The 26,022-nt window shown below is 43.6% G+C and overlaps 2 protein-coding genes across 2 annotated transcripts in view; one reads left to right on the top strand and one right to left on the bottom strand.

The window, feature by feature from the left end:
* LOC149460631 (apoptosis-associated speck-like protein containing a CARD) overlaps positions 1-6,647 on the bottom strand; it is a 16,319-nt gene extending 9,672 nt beyond the window's left edge. Inside the window, exon 1 of the mRNA XM_089679393.1 lies at positions 6,573-6,647. The gene's annotated coding sequence lies outside the window, so the exon portion shown is untranslated. The remainder of the gene's footprint in view (positions 1-6,572) is intronic.
* LOC149460630 (uncharacterized) lies at positions 5,779-26,022 on the top strand. Its single transcript, XM_089679399.1, has 3 exons — positions 5,779-5,889; positions 25,555-25,761; positions 25,870-26,022. Exons 1-3 carry the CDS (start codon positions 5,779-5,781, stop codon positions 26,020-26,022), a joined length of 471 nt encoding a protein of 156 aa, XP_089535525.1.

Here is a 26,022-nt window from a genome sequence, read left to right as displayed (position 1 = left end):
TAGAACAGAGAAGAAGATGTGATGTAGAAACTGCCCCTGAACCCCCCTCCCCCGAAGCTCTACACTCAGGATGTCATTATTTGCAGCGGTCAGTGATAAATTGTAGAAGAACACCAGAAATTAAAAAAACACAGAATACTCTTACTTTGAAAGGGACACATCAATAGAGACCCAGATTTCAGGGCAGTGCTGGCTTATTGCAGAAACCTATTGTAGTAAGAATGTACCCTGGCACTACGCCCAGAGAAACTTATGAGAAAAGAGGAACTTACTTTATTTGTGCAATATATATCTGTATACCTCAGCATAGTTCATGCCTTATTTACTGCTAGGTATATGTTCTGATGAGGTATTTGTTTGATTGTATAAGTTCTATGTACCCCCTTTATTAGGGCACATATAACCACACTTTTCATTACACCCAATTCAGAGTTGAAACTAATAAACATGTGTTGAGTTTTCAGTTCTCCAAGAGCTTGTCTGAGCAGACCCTGGTACAGATGAACAGATTAGATAGACAGATGGATATCCATCATTCAAGTATGTACAGTATATACAGTAGCAGTATGATGACTTCCTACCTGTCAATGGTTGTAAAGGAAGCATCAGTTGCCAGCACCAAATGTGTTCATAGCAACCAGTGATGTCACCTGGGCCCATTCATTTAAAGGCATCATGGGTCATGTAAACAAAGGGGCGGAGATAGTAGCTGACATCACTGACCAAATATGACCACAGGACAATATTTGGTCAATGGCCCCTTCCTTTTGATTACATTTACCAATGGGGACTGGAACTGTCACAAATTAAGTAATGGTATCAAATGTGCTGGCAGGGTTTGTATTTTGGCTGATTGTTGAGTGTTGTTCATCATGATTGGTGGGTTTACATCATGAGGGATTTTCATATTTTATTTAATGACTTATCAAAACTGTGTGGTTTACAATTACACTTTTTGTGAATGGTTAGGGGTACTATGTACTACTCATGTACAAGGGAAGTGTGGTTTCTGGGAGCCCACTGATCTTAAAAGGGGCTTCCAGTTTCCAATATGCCCCCAACCACAGACCCCCACAACTACTAAGCCAGGGTTGTGGGGGAGAGGTCCTTGTTCTCATCAACCAACATGGTGCCATATTGAGGGCATATGACCTGCCATGGTTCAGGGGAGGTGGGTTAAATGCTTGTGTGTTTCTAGCCAGACAGGCTGTAAGCTCGAATACGGGTCTAACATGGAATGTGACCCAATCCATTTATTTCTTTTTTATGGGCCCCCCTGATATCCATATCAGACCATCATTAACACCTTCATGGCTAGGGTAAAACAAACTTTAACACTCAAAGCCATTTTTTTATTATTGCCATGTTTTAGTAAATCCGTATCATCACAAGTACTTAGTGTATCCAGGTGGACTGGACTGCATTTATTTCAGGGCAGATTGCATTTTCATTTGATGGTAAATGTCAAAGGATATCTCCTGATTTTGTTGTATTATCAAAGGAAAACAACAAAAGTAGTAATTATATCTATATATATCTTAGCTGTATAATTGTATGCCATTACTGTGACCCACCACCAAAAAAACTGTAAAATACATCCTCCCACTCCTGATGGCTATAATGACACCATATTTATGTGCATTATTTGTTCTTTGCACCCATAGTGTGGCCAAGAAACATTGCTACACATTTTGTTTTTTTTGGGGGGGTTGTGTTTTTTATTTTGTCCTACCTAAATACACTGCCACTGCCACTAAATATATAAAACCTTTTTTCCTACATAAAATACACCAGCCCTAACACTGCCACTAACTGCCACTAATTAAACTGGATCAAGCTCTGATCTAGATTAATCTTTATTTTTCTTCACAGACTTTGTTACAGACTCGTCCTCTAGGTACAATGAATATTGTCCTCTTCACAGAACAGATACAACTCAGGGATAGGCTACAGAGTGACTCCTGTTAGGGATGCACCAATACTGATTCCAGTATGGGCACCGGTGCCGATACCGAGTACTTGAACGAGATACTGAACCCAATACCTTTGCGGTGAGATTTCAGCTCATACAAAATGAATAAGCTCAAACTGCACTTATATTACAAGTAAGGTCCCCTCACTATTTTCATTTTTGTTTGGCCCTATGGTTTTTCTTAACCCTGTAGCTGCCACCCATTGTGTGCCCTGCTCCTGGATCTAGTGTCTGACTTTCTAGTGGTCTGTAGATCACCATCCTCTCCCATCATCTAAGATCTGCAGCGATGTTCCCAACAATCAGATGTCCCCTTCTGTGTTAGGAAGGAATTACCTGATCAGGCGTGGAATGCATGGCCACCTCTGGTGCTCACAAGGCTTGAGGAGATGCATTGGTGGTCCACCCCCAAGCTGACATCATTTCTCCTCTCATATGTATACCCACAGGTATAGGGCGGAAGTGATGTTGTACTCACCGGTAAAAAACAGCTTTGGTGATTCCTTAATTACTGTAATAGCCAATCACAGGCTATCTCATTGACCATGTGATTGAGAGCCAATTCCTCCAGCTCCTGATTGTTAGTATGGAACCAGGAGTCATCTGTGATGTCTTAGTCTCAGCGCTGAAAGTACATGATTGAGTCCACTTCCAGCACAAACACATATGCAATGCCCAGGAATAAAGCCCACTTACGGGACATTGCATATACTGCAGTTGTGAGGGGGTTAAGGATAAGGGTCTGGTATGTATTGTTAGAGGAAACCACCACCTTATTCTATGGGGTCCCCCATTAACATCTCAACTAGGGTAAGGCTCTGTTATAGATAAAGGGATCCATGGCTGCTTTGTTTACAAACAGAATGAAGAGGCCAGGAATGGTCATTTACCAGCAGTTTGACCACATGCCCCCCTGAGGATTCCCCCCTTTCCTGACCAGACCATTTATTGTACTACAGCACTGCGTTACTTTAACCCCCCTGGTGGTATTCCTGAGTGTAGCTCGGGGTAAAGTTTCAGTACCAAAAGCGGTAACCCCGAGCTACACTCGGGCTTACCATGCGGCGCTGCATAGGGAGTCCCTGCAGAGCTTACCTTGTCCTTCGCTCCCGCGATGTGTCCCCTGCAGTGTCCCCGGCCACCTCCTCCTGCCGATGCCGGCATTCGGCTTCCGTGTTCCTGTCACTGTGACGTCGGGACGTACGGGTGCCGCAATCGGCGGCAAATTTGAAAATTTTTAAAAATTTCATTTTTTTTAAAATGATTATTACATAGTAAAACATTCCTGTATCAAACAATTTCACATACATTTTGTCCCGAGTGCTTTGTCCGGCGCCCTGCCTGCATTTTGTCTGTTCTTTCTGCCTGGAAACTGAGAAACGTCCATGGCGTCCAAAAAGCGTCCCTTTAGGTCAGACGCGGTTTTAGACCGGCTAGAGAACAGCGATAGTAAATCAGAACCACTTGCAGAATTGAGTGATAATGATTGGTGGGGGAAATTCCTCATCAGACACTGAAAACGATTTTGCGACTTTGCTCAGCGATGTGCGAACTTGGCGCTATATTTCACATTTCAGTGTTTTTGGTTTGATTATATTATTGAATTACATTTATTATTATTATATTATTATTTTTTATGATTATTTATTAAATTATAATTTATGATTTTGTGTTTCAAGTTTTATCCTACCCGGGATGTTTACTAGACTCTTGTTCAGACAGATTACAGTGAGTTATTCCTAAAAATTACAGGCCTACCATAAAAAAAATACATATTTCCATGCAAAAAAATGGTACCGCTTTGAGCACCAAAAATCTGAAATAATCAGACCGCCAGGGAGGTTAACTGAGAACTGCGCATTCATGCAACACTGCACCCCAATGAAATTTGCGCCCTTTTTTCACATGAATTGAGATTTATTTCAGTGGTACTTGGTCGCCTTTACAGGTTTTTTTACACGCTATAAAAAAAGACCGATTTTGAGAAAAAAACAATATTATTGACTTTTTGCAATTAAACTTGTCCAGTAAAAATTTTTAAATCAAATTTGATCATAAATTTAGGCCAAAATGTATTCTGCTGCATGTCTTTGCTAAAAAAAAATCCCAATACGTGTAAATTAATTGGTCTCCATATAAATTTTATAGTGTCTACAAATAGCGGTACAGATAATGAATCATTTTAATTTTTACTAGTAAGGGTGGCGATCAGCAACTTATAGCGGGACTGCGGTGGGCATTCTGACACTTGGGGGGGAACTGACTTGGTTGCACTGACATCCCCAGTGACACCAATACAGTGATCAGTGCTAATAAAAAACACAGACACTGTACTAATGCCACTGGGCAGGAAGGGGTTATCATGAGGGGCAATCAAAGGGCTAACTGTGTGCTGCTTTACATAGTGCTTCACTGTAAGAACACTGCTTTGCATGGCTTTGTTTACAAACCGTTTTTCTCCCCGTCGGAGATGTTTAGCAATCACCGGGCACCAGAAAGTAATCACCAGCCGGGACCCGGTGATTGACAGCTACAGCTGTGAATGGCGGTGTAGGTAGGGTGCTAGCATGCCTCAAGCGTGCCCCCTACCTGGTAGCGCAAAATCCCATATATATACATAATTGTGTGCATCCGTGCCGCCCTGTAGCTGTATTTTGGCTATAGGGAAGACTTTTTTTCTTTATAAATGTCAGTATTGCTCTTTCAGATTGCAAACATCATACAGACGGGTCGCTTCACAGGCAGGGTCAGGGCATCCCCCAAACATGTTATTTAAGTTCATTTTACATTTTTCATATTTTACTTTAAGCATTACTAAAATTGCTGCTTCCTGACAAATATGTTTATTTATTTTGTATATATTGGTACATGTTCTTTAACCTCCTTGGCGGTATTCCCGAGTGTAGCTCGGGGTAACATTTCAGTACCAAAAGCGGTAACCCCGAGCTACACTCGGGCTTACCCTGCGGCACTGCTCCGGCAAGTGTTCTTCACTTACCTTACCCTGCGCTCCCATGATGTGTCCCCTGCAGCGTCCCCGGCCATCTCCTCCGGCCGATGCCGGCATCCGGCTTCTGTGTCCTGTCCCTGTGACGTCGGGACGTACGGGCGCCGCCGCCGGCGGCGGCGGGAAATTTAAAAATTTTAAAAAATGTCATTTTTTTTTTTTTTACATTTTACATAGTAAAACATTGCTGTCTCAACCAATTTCACATACATTGTGTCCCGAGTGCTTTGTCCTGCGCCCTGCCTGCATTTTGTCTGTTCTTTCTGCCTGGAAACTGAGAAATGTCCATGGCGTCCAAAAAGTGTCCCTTTAGGTCAAAAGCGGTTTAGATCAGCTAGAGAACAGCGATAGTAAATCAGAACCACTTGCAGAATTGAGTGATAATGATTGGTGGGGGAAATTCGTCATCAGACACTGAAAACGATTCTGCGACTTTGCTCAGCAATGTGCGAACTTGGCGCTCTATTTCACATTTCAGTGTTTTTGGTTTGATTATATTATTGAATTAAATTTTTTATTATTTTTATATTATTTTTATGATTATTTATTAAATTATAATTTATGATTTTGTGTTTCAAATTTTATCATACCCGGGATGTTTACTAGACTCTTGTTCGGACAGATTTCAGTGAGTTTTTCCTAAAAATTACAGCCTACAATAAAAAAAATACATATTTCCATGCAAAAAAATGGTACTGCTTTCAGCACCAAAAATCTGAAATAATCATACCGCCAGGGAGGTTAAGGCAGTGCCCATCCCCCATGTCATTTGACAATCCCATGCTTATTAGCATAGAAAATGGCCAGAACAAATATTCTGGATTCAAATCCCATCGACTTCAGTGTGATTTTTGGATTCAGCGCCCCAACTTCAGTAAAGTCTGCTGAACCTGCCTTGAACAAAGTCCAGGTAGATACATCATGTCATGAAGGAGTGACATTTATGATACATTATTGTATACATGGTGCATGGTCTTCTATGATATTGCTTTGTCACAAAGGATAATTCTCTTCATTTTTTGGATCTCATGCAAGGAGCATCGGGGAAGGCCTCCAGTAGACCTCCACAGATCTTCTAGGGGTATTCTTTACTAAAGTGTTACAGTCTTATCTATTGATTGATTGAATGTTGGAAGGTTTTTGCTGCTTGTGGAACATAGGACAGGTGGATGACTATTCATAATTGTTCTTGTGCACAAACTGTCTCATCTATGGCCAGCTTTAGGCCAGGAGTCCAGAGATCAAAGATGTACATGTATGAAGGATTAGGTTTAGTCCACAGAAGACCTTTCACCGCAGAAAATGCCAAAGTCACCTTGGAAATTGTTAACCAGAAATCAACCAGTGAAAATGACTGACCAAACAGAATCTCTGTGTGATGTCTGTGGGAAAGACTCCACCACACAAGCTGAGCTCCAGGAGTAGATCCTCCGGTCCTACAGATATAAGAAGCCCGGATGTGAGCAGAGATTCAGATTTGATATGGAAATGGTTCATTCTCCATTGTTCTACACTATGAAGCAGAACACAGATCTCTTTAAAAAGCTCATAACACACAACAATAAAATAACCCCAACAATACCAAATACTCACCAACTCCTAATCCTCTTCTCTTCTACATGACAGCTGGAGGTGTCTATGGGTGCCTATTAGAACAGCTTCTCCATGGTATAGGGAGGCGTGATGACTCTTTATATAAAAGGATCCGGGATCGACTTACATTTCCTGTTACATAAATTCCACAATAACAGCCAAGCCCTTTTCATTGTCAGAAATGTTTATCTGTAAAACCCCTCCCCCTCCTCTACTGACCAATCATATATCCCGAATTACTATTTCCTGATAGTTTCTATTCTCTTCAAACCCCGAGAGAGAAATCTCCAACCCAGACAGTCTGACTACCACAAATCTTCATCTACAAAGATATTTCTATGGAGAACAAAAATAATAAACATTTTACAGGTATATACCATTGTTTGCTGCAGTTATACATTTATATAGCTCTGACATATACCATAGTGCTGTACAGAGATCACTGAGCCAGTCAAATCAGTCTCTGTACAGAGGAGCTTACACTCTAATGTCCCCTCCCCCACAGTCACATCAGTCTCTGTTCCAGAGGAGCTTACACTCTGCACCAGAGAGGTTGTGCTGCAGGTGCTCTCCCTCTCCAGACACTAGGGGGCCAGGCCTGCTCGCCTGGCCCCAGAAACATGGCCTCTTCTGGGCTAGGCTCAGACCATGCTCCCCCTGAGGGACCCAGCTTGCCTTCCCATACTTTACCAGCACCTGAAGACCTTGGCTGTGGCCCTAAAAGTGGGGAATCCCTCCCTGTCTTTAGAGAGCGGGTTGCTGATTATCTGGTGAGAATCGCAAAGGAGGAGGAAAAGTTGGTGAGTCTGAAAACTGACTACAAGAAAAAGAAAGTTCTCCATGACAAGTCATGGAGCAGCAAGAGGCAGAGCATGAAGCCGGAGATGAAGGGTTTGGAGGACGTCATGGAGCAGCAAGAGGCAGAGCATGAAGCCGGAGATGAAGGGTTTGGAGGACGTCATGGAGCAGAAAGAGGCAGAGCATGAAGCCGGAGATGAAGGGTTTGGAGGTCGCCATCAAGAAGCAGCAGAATCTGGTAAAGACGCTGAAGGAGAAGAGCGGAGCTTTCAGAGAAAAGTTCCGGAATGAGGAAAGGTTCCGGAAGATGAAGGGAGACTCCGGTAAGGATCCAGCATCGGCGGTGGCAGTACGGGTGGAGAGTGAGGAGGGGGTCCTGGATGCTGCCCCTGCTATCCCATCCACCTCAGGATCTGCTTCCCTGGAGGAAATGTCAGCCTCTGCTTCCCTCCCTCCACAGCAAGCTGGAGGAACAGCACAGGAGGTAGAGGAACATGGCAGAGGACTGCTGAAGTACATTGAGGAATTGGAGTCTTCCCTAATTGGAAGAACTTTCCGTTTTTCTGAGGACTCTGAGGATGAGGATGACGGTGAGGACTCTGTACCTGGTCCTGTAAAGGAGAAAAAAACAGAAAAGCCGCGCTTTATTAAAAGTGCCATTTTTGACTCCAGTGTGGACAGCCATGTGCACTGCAGTGTTTTGGAGGGAAATCCTCCTGTGTGTGCACAGAGCTCTGCAGGGAAGATGGCTGCTGTGCCTGCAGGACTGCACTCTGCTGGGACTGAGGACTCTGATACCAGGAACCCTGTGACTGTGGACTCTGCTGGGGGGAAGGTAAAGGGGGGATCTGAGACTATTGCTGGACAACCTCTGCTGATGGCTGCAAATGCAGCAGAAAATGGTGGGAGGGAAATTGTCAGCAGCACTCTGAAAGGGGTTGCTGAAACCCAGGGGAGAGTGACCAGGAGTGGAAGGCTTTTGCCTAAGAGGAGTATGTTGGGGGAGGGGGAGACAGGAGCATCTGGTGTGAGTGGGTCTGCTGGGAGCAGTAGTGCCACGAGTGAAAGGAAACATATGGATGATAAGAGTGCTTGCAATGCTGGAAAGGGGAATGCCTGTGTGTTGGTGGATGGAGGGACTGCTGCTGCCTCTGATGGTGGTCTGCAGAGCGGGGGCTCTGAGGTTCCTGCAACCAATGGGCGGGGTGCAGCTTTAAGGTCCACTACATCTAATGCTGCAAATAAGACCTATGCTGGGGCTCTGGCTGGGAGGAGGGGGTCACATCATGTTGTCAGCTCTGGGGGGAGGTCTGCTGCAGGTCTGCCATCTGCGCCCCTGTCCTTCAGGAGGAGGAATTTGGTGCAGCTCAGATGGGAAGGTGGGGGTGCTCCCCCGGTCAGGATGTCGGTGGTGGACAGGATTTTGGAGATGGGGTTTAGGGCGGATGACATCTTCGCCTTGATCAGCCCTGTAGGATCCTATGAGTATGATCTGTCCTTTGTGCGCCCCGAGTCTCTGGATATATTCTGGGAGAAGTATGAACACATGTATAAGGGTCTGCCGGAGTGGAAGGGACTCGTCCCAAAGGTTGTCTCACGCCAACCTCTAGTGAAGACGGTCACCATTCTAGTACGGAATGAGTCCATTCCTTCGGCTGACTTGGCTGTCTGGCTGAGGAGGTTTGGGGAGCTACTTGCACCCCTGAAGAAGATTGTGGATGAGAGAGGGATATGGACTGGTGGGTGGTCGGTGCAGATGAGGTTGTATGTGTGTGGGAATGTGGTCCAGCATCTGCCCTCCTCAGCCTTCATTGGGAAGGACAGGATTGTGGTGTTCTACCCTGGACAGCCCAAGCTCTGCAATAAGTGCGGTTCTCGGGGTCACTTCGCCTCCTCATGCCCAGAGATGAAGTGCTCCCTATGTCAGGATCTGGGGCACCTGGCTAAGGATTGTAATATCATCAGGTGCAATCTGTGTGATAAGGTTGGCCATTCGTACAACCGGTGCCCTGAGGCCATGCACAACCAGTCAGCTTTGGTGGAAGAGTTTTTTCGTCTGGACATGGAGGAGGCAGAGGAGAGGGAGGCTGTGCCAGGGGTCCCCAATGTCTCTGTCCCTGTGGTCCCAGTGTCTGATGGTCCCTCTAATGTGTCATCTCCTTGTGTTGTGCCCCCTGAGTCAGTGTCCGTGGATGTTGTGTCTGATCCTCCTGTGTCAGTTTCCCCAGAGGTAGTGGGGGCTGTGGAGGGAACTGGACCAATGTGTATGGTTGCACCGACCCCCCCTCCCCGGCGTCGGAGGGTCAGAGCGCGTGAGGCGCTGGGGGGTGGAGTGAATGATGGTGGGGGTGTTGGGGTGAAGGTTGGGGGGCCTGCTGTGGTGAGTGGAGAGAGTGGGGTGGATGATGTTGTTGGTGATGGTGGAAGGGAAGGGGAGGGGGCTTTGCGGTCCGGTTTATCAAATGATGATATGGAGTGGTTGGAGGCAAAAAGGAAGTCTGGGAAGAAGAAGCGGAAGAAGGATGTGCCTGTACCTGACCCTGGGAGGGTGGAGGTGTCAAACACATTTGATGTGTTATCTGAGGTGGAGGATGAGGGATCTTCAGGGGATGAGTCTCTGGTTTCCATGGAGGAGGAATCACAGAGGACTATGAAACGTGTAGGGTCTCCAAGTAGGGAGGGGGGTAAGCAGGCTAAGAAACGGGTACCTCGATCATCCTGATGGCGGTTCCCACTCCTTTGAAGGTGGCGACCATTAATGTCGCCAGCATAAAATCAGTAAGCGCTCGTAACATGGCCTTATTTTTGCTCAGCAGGTTTGATGCTGACATTTTCTTTTTGCAGGAGACCAGGTTGTCCAGTTTGGGGGATGTTCATATGGTGAAGAAGGAGTGGAGGCGCGGCCCCTCCTTCTGGTCTCTTGCGGCCGAGCCTTACACTGGAGTTGCGGTACTTTTTTCCGGCATGGTAACCTGTCGGCGGATTATTGAGGTAGAAATGGGGAGATGCATGGTCTTAGACGTCTCCATGGGGGGGCAGGACCTGCGCCTGATTAACATCTATGGGCCCCAGACAAAATGGGACAGGAAATGCCTCTTCATGAAGATCAAGCCTTTCCTTTTTACAGCCCAGCAAGTTGTCTTCGGTGGTGACTTTAACACCGTCACTAGGACTAAGGACAGGAGAGGGACCGGAGTCAGGCTGGACTGTGACGGGTTTTTTTTAAACAAAATAGCTAGAGAGGCAGGTCTGGTTGATGTGCACATTCATTGCTGCCCAGACGACACGGGATTCACTTTTCAGAGAGGTTCCAGTCAGAGTAGAATAGATAGGTTTTTTTTAAAGGGGAACTCCGCCTTCTCGGCACCAGTGTGTCAGGCGGTGGAGTTTTCCGATCACTGTATTCTGTCTGTGACTCTGAGTGGCCCCGATACACCACCTAAGGGGAGGGGTACCTGGAAGCTGAATTCGGCACTCCTGGACGATGAGAAGGTGAGTCAATCCTTTGAGGATTTTTTTCAGGCACAGGTATCAATCATGGACGTTTGCAGCAGTAAGTCCGAGTGGTGGGAGCTTACAAAACGAAGGATCGTTGGGTTTTTCAAGGCCATAGGAAGGAATAAACAGCTTGATAAGTATGTCACCTACCAGCGTCTGCGGAGGAAGCTCGATCGACTTGTCTCAAATAATGGAGATCCAGAAGCGATCTCTGAGGTTAAACTCTTGCTCAGGCAGTGTCAATATGACAGGCATGCCTCTTTGGTTCTGGAGAGGGATTATGGGAAATATCACTCACCCGACCCTTACCAGAACTGCAAACAAGGTAGAGCAGTTAAGTCAGTTGTAGGCCTGGTTGACAGTACGGGTTCCCTGACAAAGTCCAAGATGGGGATCCTGGAAACCTCCAGGTCATATTATGCTGACCTCCTGGGTAGGAGGGACCTCGATCGGGCGAGCATGTTGGGTTTTCTGGACTCTACTCCAGGACTGGGAAATGGCAGTTCTCTTGTGAGTTTGACATAGGACATCACGGCAGATGAGGTGGTGAAAGCTATTGATCAGCTTGCCATGAAGAAGTCGCCTGGGCCAGATGGATTGACAGCCAAGTTTTATAAGCACTTTAAGGTGACTCTGGCCCCATATTTGGTGGAGGTGTTTAATGGCTGTCTGAGAGAGGGTTCGCTCTCTCCCTCCATGCGACAATCTGCAGTGATTCTTCTGTCAAAGGGTAAGGATTCCTCGAGAATTGAGAATTGGCGGCCCATTAGCCTTCTCAATGTTGATAGGAAGATATTGGCAAAAATTATTTTCTGGCGTTTATCGTCTGTTGCGGGCAATTTACTTTCTCGCCATCAGCATTGTTCGGTTCAGGGAAGAAGCACTTTTTCAGCGGTGTTAGCTGTCCGGGAGGCCCTGGAGCGGTGCAGGGCTGCAGGCTGGGGAAAGTTCCTGCTGGCATTGGATCAGGCCAAAGCTTTTGATCGAGTCAATCATGAGTACCTATGGCTGCTTCTTGGCAAGTATGGCCTGGAGGGGGGCTTTATCGATTGGCTAAAGACCTTATACAGAGGGGCTGAAAGCTTCATGCTTGTGAATGGTTGGATTGGACGGCCCTTTGAGGTTGGCTCAGGTGTGCGTCAGGGGTGTCCTTTGAGTCCTCTGCTATATGCGTTTGTAATCGATCCCTTCATTCGGAGGTTAGAGAGCGGACCATTGTGTGGAGTTCCTTTGGGCATTCCTGGGGAGCCCCCTCTGAGGGTCGTGGCCTATGCTGATGACGTGTCTGTTTTCATCTCTGGGACGCAGGAGGCAGAGGAGGTGGTCTCGGTGATGGAACAGTATGCTGAGGCATCTGGCTCAAAGATCAATCAGGATAAGAGTGAGGTTTTCTGGATGGGAGAGGAAGGCGAAGGCTTTACCCTTCCGGACGCCTTCCCAGAGCCCCAGCAGGAAATTAAAGTTTTAGGCATCAGATTTGGTCCCGGTGATTACGGCCTTGCAAATTGGGTAAGCAGGCTACAAGATGCCGATGCCAAGGTGGCCAGCTGGAAGGATTGGAAACTCTCTTACAGGGAAAGGATTGACCTGATTAAAACTTACCTGATCCCGGTATTTCTGTACGTCAGCTTTGTCTGTGTTTTGCCAGTGTCTCTCTATGCGAGGATCTACAGTTGTTTCTTCCAGCTGTTATGGGGGCACAAACTAACGGATGGGTGGCCTAGGTATGGTCAACCCGGTGGTTTTCTTTTCTCTGATGTTTTTGAAACATAATTTTGGTAGCATGCTGGCAGAGGAACCGCCTGGGTGGGTTGGTATTTTTCAGTCCTGGTTTAGGCCTTTTCTACGGAGCTGGGAGAATGGTGGGCCAGTGAAAAGCCTGAGGGTCCGCCATGGTAAGCTCCCGGCTTATGTTGCCCCTGTGGTGGTTTATGTAAGGATATATATTATTTATAAAGGGCGTGTCCCTTTCCCTTAGATGAAATATTACAGTGCCTCCAGCCGTTAAAATACGGCAAATATTTAGTAAACCAATAATTTGGACACCTTGATAATTTGATCACCACTTATTATTATACCTTGAATTCTTTTAGCCAATATGATTTCGTACCATACACACAAAATTTGCCTTATAATAGATAAATATAAAAATTTATTTATGTACAAAAATTATATATATATTAACACAAAACGCAAAAGACTGGTGATAAATGAATATTGGTACACACAATCAAAAATATATCCTACCAATGTAAGACACAATAATAAGGTTTCTAACTAATTACATCAATATCACAATTTTTAAATGATATGATTATTTATTAAATTTATTAATAATTAATAATTTCGAATACATCAAAGGTTATATTCTCACAAGCCGTGGCCATAGGATTGCAAGAAGCTAGCCCTTGATATATGATACTCTGGTTATTAATATTCAATAAATTTGAAATATGAAAAAAAAATTATAATATGGCAATAAACAATTTTTAACAGTAAAACAGGATCTCTCTACATATATCTAACTACCCAATATTGTTGTGATACACTAAGGTAATTTTATGATTCCACACAACGGAAAAAATAAGTAATACAAAATCAAATAAACATCTCACCACACCCGGAATTCAGACTAGGCAACTCTCCCGTGGATTTAGCTGGCAGTGGAACGCCTTTAGACTGATATTATAGGGCAAGTGATAGATTCAGTAGGGGAGAATGTAGGAAGTTATAAGGTTAGAGGTTTAGAAATTTAGTTAAAGTTTTAGGAAGTTTGAAAGTATGAAAGAGTAGTTATTCAGCAGAGATCTTCTTCAGATGTCAGGGTCTTCTTGTGATGAGGTCTCTTCTTGAGCTTTTTCTTGATGAGCTTCCTTTGTTAAAGGTACAAAGACTTTTATATCCACTAATCCATTGTTCTAAGATACCTTCCCACCAGGCTTCCTGATTGGCTAGTTGAGAAATGTGTGTACATAAGCTATTTCTCACCTCCAGGTGGCGGTCATGTATCACAGAACAATTTGAGTATTTGAGATGACTCATACCTTGGGTGGAATCTTAAGGTAATTTCAGGAATCAAATATACGTCTTTTTCCAGATATAAGTGATCATACCTATGATATTCTAAATAGGGACCATGGAATATAGGTGTATATTCAGTTATTCCTTCTTGAAATACCATCCTGTTTGTTTCCTGATAAGACATGTAACTAATGCTAGTTTATAATACATCTTACTTCCCATCATCTCAATACTCAAGTTAGTGATATATAGTTCCCATTTCTGAATATTTAGTGGTGTGTAAAATCCATAACATCTCATTTATTATATGTTTTTGTAATATATTTTTGTAATTATATACAGTCAACTTTTAGACTTTATATACAGTCAACTTTTAGACTTAAATGTCCTAAATTTCACCCCTTTGTTTTAGAATCAACATTTTCTCTGTGTAGGAAAAAAAAACTTTCTGTTTGCCTGGCCCTTGTGTTGGACTCATGGTAAACAACTGTTAATGCTTTCACCCTTGGTGAACAATAGTATATTGTAATAGTTTCAGAGGTCTGTTAGTTCATCACACTCTACAGGTTTTGGTTAAGCTTTCAACCAGTTGAGTTCCCGTCTCATTATTGTTAAAATGTTTGAAAGTCGAAGTCCTATCTGGCTATTTGTTTGACTTTCTGTATCTGCATTCTTCTCAACCTCAATATACAAATAGTCCTTGTTGACAGTTCAAACAGTCTTATTGTCTTGGAAAAGTCTCACTTCCCCCATTCTCTCCATTTCTTAACTAGAATCCTTGATGGTTCAACCAAGACAAAATTAACTCTTAGCATCCGGCTATACTGAGCTGTTTGCCATATAATATTATGTCTTGATAAAGTCATATTTTTGAGACATAATTCAAAAGGTCCACAACAAATCCCCCTTTTTTTTGGGGGTACAGGCACGTGTAGAGGGGTGTCTGTATTGAAAAACACGAGTGGGACTTTTGGTTAGAGTGGTCGTTCGTCTTCTCCGGTGAAGTGAATGAAATACAAAAGAAAAAATATATAATTTTTTTTTTTTTTTTTTATAATAAAATAGCAGCGGTGATGCTGGTTGGTCCTCAACTTGACTCGGCGTCTTTAGATGGACACTCCTGATGACGATCCTGGTCTTGTGATGAGGCCGGCCTGGCCTGGCACATCCACCTTGGGGTCCATGGGTCCTCCGCACGACAGGTCTCTTAGACGGTCTCCTAGGCGGGTCTTTTCCTCTGGACTGGCCCTTGGTGGCCTGGGACATCAGGTTATCGTCTCCGGATCGATCTCTGGCATCTGGTCTTTCCCACAGGACATTATAGCTTCCTTCTAGGGTCCGGTCATTGACACCTCCGATCGCCGGTCTGGTCATAGTCTGGGCCTTCCTTTCTAAATTATTAAAATGAACAGTTTAAGTATTGGATATACATAAAATTATATTACTGGATCCTGTAAGACAAAAGATGAATTATATGTTCAAAGGAAATTTAATGATGATCTCAATATCTCCAGATAGGAACTGGTGGGTTAGTCTTCCAACAACTGCAATTGAGACTTCGGATGGCAAGCACGTAATTGATTGATGTGCACCCATCTATCACTGATTTCACCATACCGGGTAACCTGCAATTTATATGCGACCGGAGAGATTTTATCAATGATAGAGAACGGACCTTTCCAAGATGGAAGGAATTTCCGTTCCTTGATCTGGTCTCTTGCAAAGTTGTATAGATAGACCTTGTCACCAATCTCATATTCCTTCTTGGAGGTTTTGAGATCATAGTATGTCTTAGCACTAGTTGCAGCTCTTTCCAAATTTCGCTGGGCAAAGGCAAAAGCATATTGCAGATGTTTACGTAAATCCTCTATGTACTGGTGTGTGGTGGTAGCATTGATCAAATTTTGATCTGTAGTGCGATACAATAAGTGCTGGGGCAGTACCATCCGTCTACCTGTCATCAGTTCAAAAGATGACATTTTTGTAACTGTATTCGGAGTAGCCCTCAACGCCATCAGGACCAGCGGGAGCTTGACATCCCAATCTTTGCCTGTTTCCTTAACAAATTTCTTAAGGACATTAACGATGGTCTGATTGTATCGTTCTACACCACCACTAGAGGCTGGCCGATAGGCGATATGCAATTTCCTTTTAACCCCCAAAATTTTCCACAATTTGGCCATCACTTCGCTAGTGAAGTGCGATCCTCTATCAGACTCTATCCTCTGAGGTAAACCAAAACGTGAAAATACATGATTTATTAGCAATGCAGCACATGTCTCGGAGCTGTTATTTGGTGCTGGTATACATTCGACATACTTGGTGAATAAACATGTAACTGTTAACATATACCGATTTCCTCGTGAAGATTTTGTTACTGGCCCAATAAAATCCATTTGAAGGTCTGACCAAGGCATACATATCCCCCTCTTCTGGAGAGGTGCTCTGTGAGTTGGCTTGGTAGGTTGAAATTGGGGACATATTAGGCAACCTTGGCAGTACTCCTTCACATCACGTAACATATGAGGCCAGTAGGCATAATCCCGCAGGATCTCATACGTGATCTTTTCCCCACGATGACCGGAAGTGGGAGCATCATGGGCATGCTGTAGCATCAAACCTCTAAATTTAAGTGGGACGACCCATTGTTGTACGCCACCCTTTGAGGTTCGTATCAACAATCCCTGGTATAAAGAGAATTGGGATTTGGATTTCATCAAGATACGTAAATCCTCCTTCCCACTACATACTTCCTTATTTATGGGATTTTGGTTGGGATCTTCTATATGACTATAAAACAAGCCAATTATTGGGTCTTCTTTTTGGGCAGTAATTAAATCCTCACTAGGAGAATCGTGACTCCACTGTAATGCATTCGGATCACCGGCTGTTCTGGCCTGTTGCCTGGTGACAGCTTCAACCTGTACGGTACCTAAAAATTGATCAATGTCTAACAGTTCACCGGTGATTGCCCCTTCCTTGGCTAGAGAATCGGCCAGATCGTTCCCTTCTTTCTCGGCACCTAGAACCTTGGAGTGGCCTTTGGTCTTCTTGAAGTGCAGGGTGAGATCATTGGACCTTACCAGTTCATCGATGTGACAAAAGAGCTTACCATGTTTCACGGGTTTGTGATTACTCTTGTTCATGTTGTTTCGCTTCCACCTAGGGAAATACTCCACAAAACTATTCCTGACATAATTGGAATCGGTTATGATGGCACACTCTCTGATGTTGAACTCTATAGCCATCTCAACTGCTCTAAGAATTGCAGTAAGTTCAGCAACCTGACTGCTTTTTGGTCCAAGTTTGTATCCCACAGAAATTGGGGTGACACCTTGGGTCCAAACGATTCCAATACCTGCCACTAGTTGGAGCTGTTCCCCATCCTTGTGATGAAAAGCACAACCATCCACATATACACACGGCAGCTGTTTACAGTATTCTTCATCGTAAACCTTGTAGGGAGAGAACAGTTGTTCTTCCAGAAAGTCAGTGTCCGGGCCCTCCATAGCAGGCGTAGTTGCGGAACAATCATGGAGCTCGGCTAGGCCCTGGGCTACTGGACTTTCCTTGTTCTGTTTGTACCGAATTTCAAGAGGCCACCCTTGCAAAGACAAAGTCCAAGCAGTGATGCGGCTATTAGACACATTTCCTCCCTTGATACGTTCACTCTTTAAATACTGTAAAGGCTGGTGTGCCGTTTCAACAATGATTCTCTCTCCCTGAATGTAACTGCGGAAATTCTGTAATGCCCACACGGTGGACAATAGAGCTTTTTCACAGTCACTGAACTTTACTTCAACCGGGGACAAAGTTTTACTGGCATAGGCAATCACCTTACTGACATCATCACGTTTCTGGTAAAGAACGGAACTCATACTTACCTGCGTAAACCCTGTCTCTAGATAGAAATTTTTACCCCCTTCGGGATATCCGAGACACGGAGCTTGTGTGAGACGTTCCTTTAACTCCTTCATGGCGTCCTCCTGTTTCTTACTCCACGACCATCCGACATCTTTCTTCAGTAGGTGAAGCAACGGCTTGCTTATCTCGGCGTAATTATCAATAAACTTACGCGAGTAGTTTACCATACCTAGGAATGATCTCAATTCTTTAAGGTTAGTAGGGACTTTACAGTTCAGAACCGCCTCAACCTTCTTCTTTTGTGGGTTCAAACCTTCAGCAGTAACTTCATGGCCTAGGAAGTTTACCTTCGTGCGACACCACTGGGCTTTCTGTAAGGACAGTTTAACTCCTGCTGCTTTTAATTGGCCCAGGACATGCCGAAGTTCTGTAATGTGTTTGGCCATATCAGTACTTTTGATCAGGATATCGTCCACATATGCCAACGTCCCCCTTTCGAAGGCGTCTGGCATGGCCTTGTGCATGAACACAGCAAATTCATGTCCGGAATTTATGAATCCGAAAGGCATTCGTACCCAACAATACTGTCGATTTCCAAAACTGAAGGCCAGTTTGTATCGGTCTTCCTCACTCACCTTTATGGTCCAATACCCCTGTGCACAATCCAAGGCTGTAAAAACCTGGGATCCTTGGAGCTGGGCTAGACACTGGTCTATGTATGGGACCGGCCATCCTGACATGTACACACGTTTGTTCAGCTGACGGAGGTCAGCGCACAAACGCCATTGTCCATTGGGTTTTAAGATACCCAGGATCGGGTGGTTGTAGGAGCTGTGGATGGGCCTAATTATACCCCTTTCATGTAACTTCCTGATAATCTCAGCTAGAGATTCATAGGAAGCTAATGGTAACCTATACTGTCTTACGAATACTGGTGGGGCATCTGGATCTGTTTGGATCCTAGCGATGTGTAGGTCAGTAGTCCCACAATCGTAAGAATCCTTGGCAAAGATCTCTTGGAATTCAAGGAGAAGCTCTCGGAGCAATTGTCGGTCGAGATCACTGGCACATGCATCGGCGAGGGCCACCATCTCTTCCACTAACTCCTTGAATCCAGGAAAGCTTTCCGGCTGACCTATCTCATATGCCTCTTCAAGTTTCGTGGTGAGGTCATTGGGTATGTGATGTGTGTGTGTGTTCTCCTGCCATCCAGGTTCTTTGGGGTACTCTTGTTCTTTGATTGGGTGATCAAAGACAATTGATGTCTCTTTGATTCGACAGGTGCCATCTTTAGAATCGAATGGATAAATGGACTCTATGGTGAAAATACCCTCTGGTAATGAATGGAATGTTTGTTCAATTAATTGTTCCTCCGACAAATATTCATCGGGGATGAGTCCAATCACCTGGTTAGTGACCCCAAAGGTATAATATTCAGTCTCTACCGCTAGACCAATAAGGGTCTCTTTGGGTAAGACGATGTCCTGATTGGACAGATTATGTATGTAAATGTACATCGGGGATTGATGTGTGTTGACTAGGGGCGTGTGTGTAATGTTCAGTCCTTCCCCCTGCATTTTATGGGGAGGCATACTAATGCATCTGACCCCTTCAGTCTATGTCCCTTTTTAACTTGGATGGGGAGTATGAAATTATTTATGCCCTTAGGAATTGTAATCTTTTGGGCTACCTGGACTTCAACAGCATAAGGCATCTGTTGCTGGGATTTTAAAGCTAAGTCCAGATTTTGGTATTTTTCGGGGTCCCCCTTTAGTCGACTCCATAAACAGTCATTAATTAGGTCGACTTGCATTGCAAAGCGATGTAATACATCGTTGCCAAAATAAATTTTAGTTTGGGGATTATCCAAGACTAGGAACACATGGGTGGCTGTTTTGTTTCCTACAGTGATGTTTAAGAGACACCTAGCCATTGAATTGTGATCATCAGAGTCATCAAGGGAGTCTGAAATCCAATGACGCTGAGGTGTGGAGAAACGGATCATTTCCATTTCGGTCAGGTGTTTTATCAGCCCATGGCTTACAAAGCTGTGTTCCTGTCTCAAATCTAGTTTGGCATATTTTGACCTATTAAGACCATTTATCCGGATGGGGATAAACAAGTCGCTGTTAACCCTTTCAATACCTGTCAAGAATTGGGTGTGATCTCCCCCTTTTCTTGGTTTATCCTCCTGATGAAAAGATATCGTAAGGATGTCATCTTGGAGGGAAATATCTTTTATTTTATCTTGGGGAATTCTAAAAATGTGTTCCTCATCTCTTCTGATAGGGTTATGGTCATCAGGTTTGATAACCGTTACATCAGGAAGTTGTTCCTGAAATGGATTTCTAATGATCCAGGCCTTTCTTCCACCAGGTGGCAGTGTTGTCGGGAATGGGGAGTTTTAAGTTTCCCATATTTAATCGGGGTATTTACCTGTGACCACAGTACTTGGTTCACACAGTCAACTATGGTGTTCAGCCTTTTTAGGAAGTCCATCCCAATTATCATGTGGTGCTGGGAGATGCTGGCAATGATGATGGGGTGTCTCAGTTCCTTATTACCCAGTTTCAGTTTAAGCCAGGCGGTACCCATGACTTGTAAAGGGTCTCCACCTACACCAATCAATGAGCTGTCAAAACTTTTAAGTCTCGGCTTGGTGGGCATGACATTCGCCACTTTGTCAAAATGTGCCTGTGACATGATGGTTGCTTGGGATCCAGTGTCTATTAGGCCGACAATAGAAAGATCACTGGCATCCTGCACCTGCACCGTGGCATAATATCTCCCATCAGATTCAGTCAGCTCACACATGAAATTAGTGTGGTTGAAGATCTGTGGGCCCTTCAATAACATATGACTGGCTCTTATCTCACCGCATGTGGTGGACACATCACCCTTATCCTCCCTGGTGGGATTCTTGGACTGTCTCAAGACAGAAGCACAACTAGAAGTTGGTGCTCCGTCTGGCTTGTCAATCCCGACGACTTCCGATGCCGCGACTATATTAGGGGCAATAGATGGACACTGAAAAGCAGGAGAATCGTTAATAACCAACAAATGGTCCCCCTTTGCCTGAGAACTAGATTCTCCATTAGTGGGCGTGTCAGGGACGGTACACACATCTCCTGTCATTTGACTCAGTGTTCTCCCCTGTTGGTGTAAGTCTTGGTTGCCTGTTAATTCTGTGACCCTTGGTTGGTCACAGGAGCTGCTCCTAAAAAAGGATTGGATGAAAATTGAGTGACAAGCCTGTCCATTTGTTCAGCCATTTTGCTGACCTGTGCCTCTATTTGCCCAATACGCTCAGAGGAGTCATTCTGTTGATTCTCTCTTTTCCTATACTTGCGCTTGTATTTTGGACGAGACTGGTAATGAGACTCAGAGTCAGAACTACTGCTCTGGTCCTGACGCCATTGTTCTCTCTGAGGTTTTGGGGTCTCCCTGTCATTAAGGGGAGCCTGGGGTACTGTATCCCCCCTTTGAGCCTGAGGGTGTTCTTGGCGTGGAGGAAATCTTTGGAAGTCGGAGTTCTTGTTAAAATTGGGATTCTTATTGTAATTATGGCTCCTATTGAAATTGGGGTTCCCATAAAAATTCCCATGTTGGTTTTGGTGAGGATAATAGAACCTCCGAGGATACCATTGCCCCCTTTGATTCTCATCACTGTACTGGCCCTTACCATACTTTTTATTCTTCTCACTTCCACTACCGTAGTTCCCTGGCTTTTGTCTGTCCTTTCTCACCCACTGGTTTTGGGGTGCAAAGTTATGGACCTCCTTCACTTGCTGGGTTTGAGGTACAAATCTAGGGGAACCATTGGTTTTACCCCCACGGATTACTTCCGCATATGATTTCTTCTCTGCCTGCAAATTTGGATTTGGAGGGGAAACGGTAGTGGTTGCTACTATCTTGGGGCTATTTTTGGGTTCTCTTTTTATCCCGCCCTCACTGAACTGTTGGATCGAGAATAAATAGTCACTCTCTCTCACCAACCAATCAAGAGAGCATCCCTTTCTGTAATCCTTTGCAAGTCCCAATTTTATGTAAGCAGGTAATGCTTCATAGAATAGGGTCTTGAATTCTGGCTGGTTAGGATTGGGATCCTTTTCAGCCAGGAAATAGGCATTTCTGTGGACAGCCAGAAATTCTGCAGGGCTTTGGTGAGGACCACACTTTAAATTGTAGGCCGCAGCCTTGGCAGAGGTTACAGTTTTATAAGGCCCAAATTCCATGTGGCACTTATGTTTAACCTCTCTCCAGGACTGATTGGAATAGGCCCTCAAGGTATCAAAGAATTGCAGGTATTTCTCTTCAAACACCCATGGCAGCAATTCTATTTTGGTGTGGTCATCTCTAATGCCCAGAATCTCTAACGTCTGTTCATATGTTTTCATGTGTTCGGTGATCTCAAGGGACCCTTTCTTAGAAAACATAGGAACAGTGTCCTTCAGGAACTTAATGACCTTTGGGGTGTCATATCTCCTGAATGACCCCTGGGATTTCCCTTCCTGCCTATATGAAACCTCATACTTTTCTTCTGAGCGCTCTGGAGTATATCTTAAAAGCCTAGGAGGTGACCTATATTCTGACCCTGCCTCACTATCAGATACTTCGCTGTGATGCGGGTATCTCCGCTCATCAGCCTCTGGCTTGACTGGGTTGGTCCGTCTTTGGACCCCAGAATTTATTTGGGCCGTCAACCTCATAATCTGCTCCTCCAGAGTTTTCTGCTCAGATTTTATCAAGGTAAGTTCTGACTGGTCATGCTTATCCCCTGGGTGAACTTTAATTTTGACAGGAGATAACCTTTCTGATCTGAAGTACTCCACCTCATCTTTTAAGTCCTGATACTTCTCTTGAAGTTGTTTTAATTCCTGAAAGTTTCTTTCATACAGGTCCTGAGCACTTCGAAAGTCTCCGACCAATCTATCATAATCTTTCTGGGATTCGTCTAAACAAATACCGGCATGACCAAGCTTCCCTTTCAAAGACTCAATGTCCTGATTTTTGCTTTCTACCAAGAGGCGGGCCTCTGACAACTCTTCCCTTAAAGTCATGGTTCGCTGGGCGGCTCCAGCGGTCATGAACCATAACATGGGCCAAGCTTCTAGGAGAAGTCTGTCACGGCTTCTATCACTTTCTACTCTAGCAAATGCCATTAAAAACTCAACAACCTGGCCCTTTTGGTTGAACAGGTCCTCAAAGGTGCTCATAGCCTGCCTTTTCTCTTCATCCACGAATTCATTATTGCTATCCCCCAAACTTAATCTCTTGCGGAGGTAATCTATTACTTCACATTCAACATACTTCTGCCAAGCACCGGCAGCTTTCCGAGCTGGCTTCAGAGCTTCCTGCTCAATGCCTTGAGCCGCCATATTTTCCTCGTTATGCTTGGAAGAGGTGGATCCGTGATTACTGGATGCCATTTTGATACAAAATATATGTTTGATAAAGTGTACAAATATACAATCACCAGTGCGTTTTGTATTATGGTACGATTTCTATGGATCTCAGCAGTGCCTCCAAATTTATCCTGTGGTGGTTTATGTAAGGATTTATTCTACTTATAAAGGGCGTGTCCCTTTCCCTTAGATGAAATATTACAGTGCCTCCAGCCGTTAAAAAACGGCAAATATTTAGTAAACCAATAATTTGGACACCTTGATAATTTGATCACCACTTATTATTATACCTTGAATTCTTTTAGCCAATATGATTTCGTACCATACACACAAAATTTGCCTTATAATAGATAAATATAAAAATTTATTTATGTACAAAAATTATATATATATTAACACAAAACGCAAAGGACTGGTGATAAATGAACATTGGTACACACAATCAAAAATATATCCTACCAATGTAAGACACAATAATAAGGTTTCTGACTAATTACATCAATATCACACTTTTTAAATGATCTGATTATTATTAAATTTATTAATAATTAATAATTTCGAGTATCTCAAAGGTTATATTCTCACAAGCCGTGGCCATAGGATTGCAAGAAGCAAGCCCTTGATATATTATACTCTGATTATTAATATTCAATAAATTATGAAATATGAAAAAAAAATTATAATATGGCAACAAACCATTTTTAACAGTAAAACAGGATCTCTCTACATATATCTAACTACCCAATATTGTTGTGATACACTAAGGTAATTTTATGATTCCACACAACAGAGAAAATAGGTGATATAAAATCAAATAAACATCTCACCGCACCCGGCATTCAGACTAGGCAACTCTCCCGTGGATTTAGCTGGCAGTGGAACGCCTTTAGAAATGATATTATAGGGCAAGTGATAGATATTTAGTATGGGAGAATGTAGGAAGTTATAAGGATAGAGGTTTAGAAATTTAGTAAAGTTTTAGGAAGTTTGAAAGTATGGAAGAGTAGTTATTCAGAATCAGGTCTTTCTTCAGTCAGGTTTTCTTTTGCTGAGGTCTTTTCTTTTGATGAGTTTTTTCTTGATGAGGTTTTTTTTTCTTAAAGGTACAAGGGCTTTTTATATCCACTAATCCATTGTTCTAAGATACCTTCCCACCAGGCTTCTTGATTGGCTAGTTGAGAAATGTGTGTACATAAGCTATTTCTCACCTGCCCGCCAGATGGCGGTCATGTATCACAGAACAATGTGAGTATTTGAGATGACTCATACCTTGGGTGGAATCTTAAGGTAATTTCAGGAATTAAATATACGTCTTTTTCCAGATATAGCAGTGATCATACCTATAATGTTCTAAATAGGGACCATGGAATATAGGTGTATATTCAGTTATTCCTTCTGGAAATACCATCCTGTTTGTTTCCTGATCAGACATGTAACTAATGCTAGTTTATAATACATCTTACTTCCCATCATCTCAATACTCAAGTTAGTGATATATAGTTCCCATTGCTGAATATTTAGTGGTGTGTGAAACCTATCCTTTATAACATCTCATTTATAATATGTTTTTGTAGTATATCTTTGTAGTTATATACAGTCAATTTTTAGACTTAAATGTCCTGAATTTAACTTCTTTGTTTTAGAACCAACATTTTCTATGTGTAGGGAAAAACTCTCTGTTTGCCTGGCTCTTGTATTGGAATCATGGTAAACAACTGTTAATACTTTCACCCTTGGTGAACAATAGTATATTGTGATAGTTTCAGAGGTCTGTTGGTTTATCACCCTCTGCAAGGTTTGGGTAAGCTCTCAGACAATCAGTTTGGTTCCTCTATTGTCATGTCCAGACCTTGTATATGTTTACCTACTTATTGAAGTCTGAATAATGGTGTTTGACCACCTGTAGAACTTCAAAATAGTAGATTGTCTCTAGGAGGGAAAAAAAAAATCCCTTCACCCACCGTCTACACCTCTCCAGCCAGATGGTCATTCGACTTTCCAACCAAGACAAATTAACCCTTAACATCCGGCTATGCTGACTTGATGTTATATAGGATTATGTCTTGATAAATCATGTTTTTGAGACATAATTCAAAAGGTCCACAACAGGAGACTTTATTGTAAAGGAGAGAGCAGTACGGAGGATCCACCTAGATCCCCCATCATCTGATAAACACATAGAAACAATGGATTCAGTCAGTGTGTGTGTTTCCTACAGATGGATCCAGTCATGGGAACCCACCAGAGAGATGTCCCCGTCCTCTGTATTCCCGGGATTCCACACAGGAAGGTCACACCATCCCTCACCATCATCAGGTAGATGACTGACAATTATTGATAGTTGTGATTTATACACAGCATGTTTGTTACAATGAATGTTTTATTATATCTTTCAGAGTGGAATCCTCGGGGATGAGAATATTGATGTTAAAGAAGAGTATAAAGAGGAGGATGAGGAGTATGGAGTGATGGAGGAGTTTTCAGAAGGACACAAGGATACGATGGAGCCACCTAATACCAGGAACCCACCAGAGAGATGTCCCCGTCCTCTGTATTCCCGGGATTCCACACAGGAAGGTCACACCATCCCTCACTATTACAAGGTTGGTGGGATGGAGAATCTAGAACATGGACTTGTAGAGATGATGTGTGGATATTTTATGTGACCTTACATTTTACAGATGATATTTTCTCTCATTTCCTTGATTTAGAGTGGAGATCCAATCGATATAGAATTTGAGGTGAAAGCAGAAGAAGAGGAGGCGTATGTGAGGGATGATCAGCAGTCTATGGAGGAGGATGGAATAACGGGGACATTTATAGAGGAGGACACTCCTACAGAGATCAGCACAGGTGGGTCATGA

This window comes from Staurois parvus, unplaced genomic scaffold (assembly GCF_062004578.1).
Source record: "Staurois parvus isolate SC_StPar_1 unplaced genomic scaffold, SC_StPar_1.0 ptg000223l, whole genome shotgun sequence".
NCBI classification, from domain to species: domain Eukaryota; kingdom Metazoa; phylum Chordata; class Amphibia; order Anura; family Ranidae; genus Staurois; species Staurois parvus.
Note: the sequence above shows the minus strand (reverse complement) of the source record. Positions and strands in the feature narration are given on the sequence as shown.